General features: G+C 49.5%; 1 gene segment (V, D, J or C); it reads left to right on the plus strand.

The window, feature by feature from the left end:
- The first annotated feature begins 2,310 nt into the window (after positions 1-2,310).
- LOC119247965 (T cell receptor beta variable 27-like) lies at positions 2,311-2,725 on the plus strand. The segment is given in 2 exon segments: positions 2,311-2,359; positions 2,484-2,725. Coding segments are annotated over 2 exon segments (291 nt in total).

The following is a 2,725-nucleotide window of genomic DNA, read 5'->3' on the forward strand; positions in this document are numbered from 1 at the left end:
ACAACAGGGATCTGTATTATGTGAAAAGGGAATTAGGCAATTAACCATCAAAAGCAATGCTCAGCCCTGAGTGAGAAACTGGTGTTCAAATGAATGATACAGGAAAACCTCAGATAATTGCAAATCTCTGGATGAATTCTGGGTCAGAGATAAATGAAAGGGCATTACCAACAGGGGGAGACGTTCATGGTTAAGTGCAAAGGGTTATTTGACAGCATTTACAGGGTGATAGACTGTTTATCAAAAAGAACGTGTTCATGTGCTGACACACATGTAAGCATGTGTATCCATCCTCATGTCTGTCTCTTACCTACTAAGCCTCTATCTACACATGTACATGAAGTAAGAGAGAGACAGGACAGAGATCTGGACGAAGTACCACTGAGGAATTAGCAGCAAGCATCGCAGACAGTGGTGACGTGTGTTATTTATCTTTCTTTTCTAACATCTAAAATCTACATGAATAGTTTCCGTTTGTAAAAATAGGTGTGAAATGCTTTTCAATGAAAATTGAAAATTGGATGTTTTCAATGAATAAAATGTAAACCAGTCACATTTCCACAGCAGGGAACAGCGCTCCCTTCTGACAGGAGGGCGGGGTTGTGCTCAGGAACATGAAGGCACCAGGAGGCTGAGTCTGCAAAGCCACCACAGGAGAAGGACACTGAGGGGGCAGGCGAACACCCCCCTTTCTCGCCTTGGCTGCTGCCATGAACAAGAGGCTCCTCTGCTGTTTAGCCCTCTGTCTCCTGGGAGCCGGTGAGTCCTAAATAAAGAGCAAAATTCTGTCCTGGCTTCGCCTGTCTCCATCCCAGGTCCTTCCCTGCACAAGGTCCCTCCTGGCTCTGTCCACAGCTTCTGTTTCCTTTCTTCTCAGACTCTCTTGATGTCCACGTCACCCAGACCCCAGGACATCTGGTCACAGGCAGAGGCCAGAAGGCTGAGATGAATTGTCTTCCTGCACAAGGACATCCTTACGTTTACTGGTATCAACAGATCCCGGGAAAGGAGCTTACGTTTTTGGTTTACTTCTACAAGGAAAAAATTGCAGACAAAACTGATTTGTTCAAGACGCGGAACTTCTCAGCTGAATGTCCCCAGAACCCACCCTGTAGCCTGGAAATCCCATCCTCCGAAACGGCAGACTCAGCGCTGTATTTCTGCGCCAGCAGTCAGTACACGGTAGTGAAATGTCAGCTCCTGTGTGCACAAATTGAAGGCCCCAGCTCAGGAAGCAGGTGCCATGTTTGGCAGGAAGGAAGCAAAGAAATGCTTAAGTCACTGTGGGATGAGGACAAGACCGGGGTTAGCAGCTGTCACGGAGCGACGGACAGACAGTTTTGGAACGGCCTCCTCCCAACTCACGGCTGTCTTTGCTTCTTCTAAGGCTTCATGTCTTCTCTCTGTTTTCTGACTTTCTCTTTTTCTCCTTTTCTCATGGCGAGGATGAGCTAGTCCTCGTGGTCACAGACCTACTGGCACCTTCTACCACGGGTGAAGACCAGCCCTGCTCTTTTAAGACCGGGTTTAAAATGCCAGGGAAGAGCACCACGACCACCACATGGTGTAGTCCTCTAGAGGGCACAACACACCCCTTCACACAGCATCGCCTCACACAGCATCGCCTTCTCATAATGATAAAAGACGAGGGATAGAGGGACTCCTCAGAAGTGAAATGGCCTTTCACAACCCTTTAGTGGACAGAGAGAGCAGAGGATGAGGAAGACAGAAGAGCCCAACTCGTGTGGGGAGGCAGCCGCTAGCAACCCCCACCACGTCTGATCTGCTCACCAGGAATGAGCCCCCGTCCAGTATTTTGAACTGGACACACACCCAAAACCCACAATGTTGATTGGACTGAGTTATTTTTTACCCACAGGTGCTTGAAAAGGTCAGTGTTCAAAAAACATATCCATGAATAGACCAAGACAGGAATATACTTGGAATTATTTTGTGGCAGAGTAGAAATGAGCACATCTGAAGGATAAAAGTGCAATGATGATGATAGCTTACGTTTCACGCTATACTTTCCTGAGGGATAAGGAACTATACCAATTTTCAGCATAAAGCTGAACATTGGCCAACTCTCCCAGGCACAGACGAATAACACAAGCCAGATGGGCACTGGAAGAAGCAGCCTCAAAGGGGGACGAGAATAGTCGAGCCCCCTCGCATTACCCATAGTCCAGCAATGTCTGTGTCACACGTCCCTCTGAACAGGGGTGTGGCTTCTCCCTGAACACGAGGCCAAGCAGCAGCCAAGGTGGAGGCATGACAGGAATCAGCTGGGCCCTGTTGTTGGAGGCCACCATGGGTGCCTGGCTCCTGGGCCGTGAGATGCTTTTCCTCCTGGTGTCAGGTGAGGCCCAGGACCCAAGGGCAGCTCTTGGCCTTGCTTGCCGGTCTTGGCTCAAACCCTTTCCTGCAGCACGACCATCAGATGCCCTCCTGAGCTCTCTGTGACTTACCTTCTCCCTTTCCAGGCCATGGAGCAGCAGAAGTGACCCAGTCCCCTAGATACCGCATCACGTTGCACAAGAGGGAGCAGGTGTTGGAGTGTTCTCAGAGCACAAACCACAACGCTATGTACTGGTATCGGCAAGACCCAGGCCTGGGCCTGAAGCTGATCTACTACTCCCGTAATGTTGGCTTAACTGAGAAGGGAGATGGTTCTGAGGGATACGAGGTCTCCCGAAAAGACAAGGAGAGTTTCCCCCGACCCTGA

The sequence above is a fragment of the Talpa occidentalis genome, unplaced genomic scaffold (assembly GCF_014898055.3).
Source record: "Talpa occidentalis isolate TD23 unplaced genomic scaffold, MPIMG_talOcc4v2.1, whole genome shotgun sequence".
NCBI lineage: Eukaryota > Metazoa > Chordata > Mammalia > Eulipotyphla > Talpidae > Talpa > Talpa occidentalis.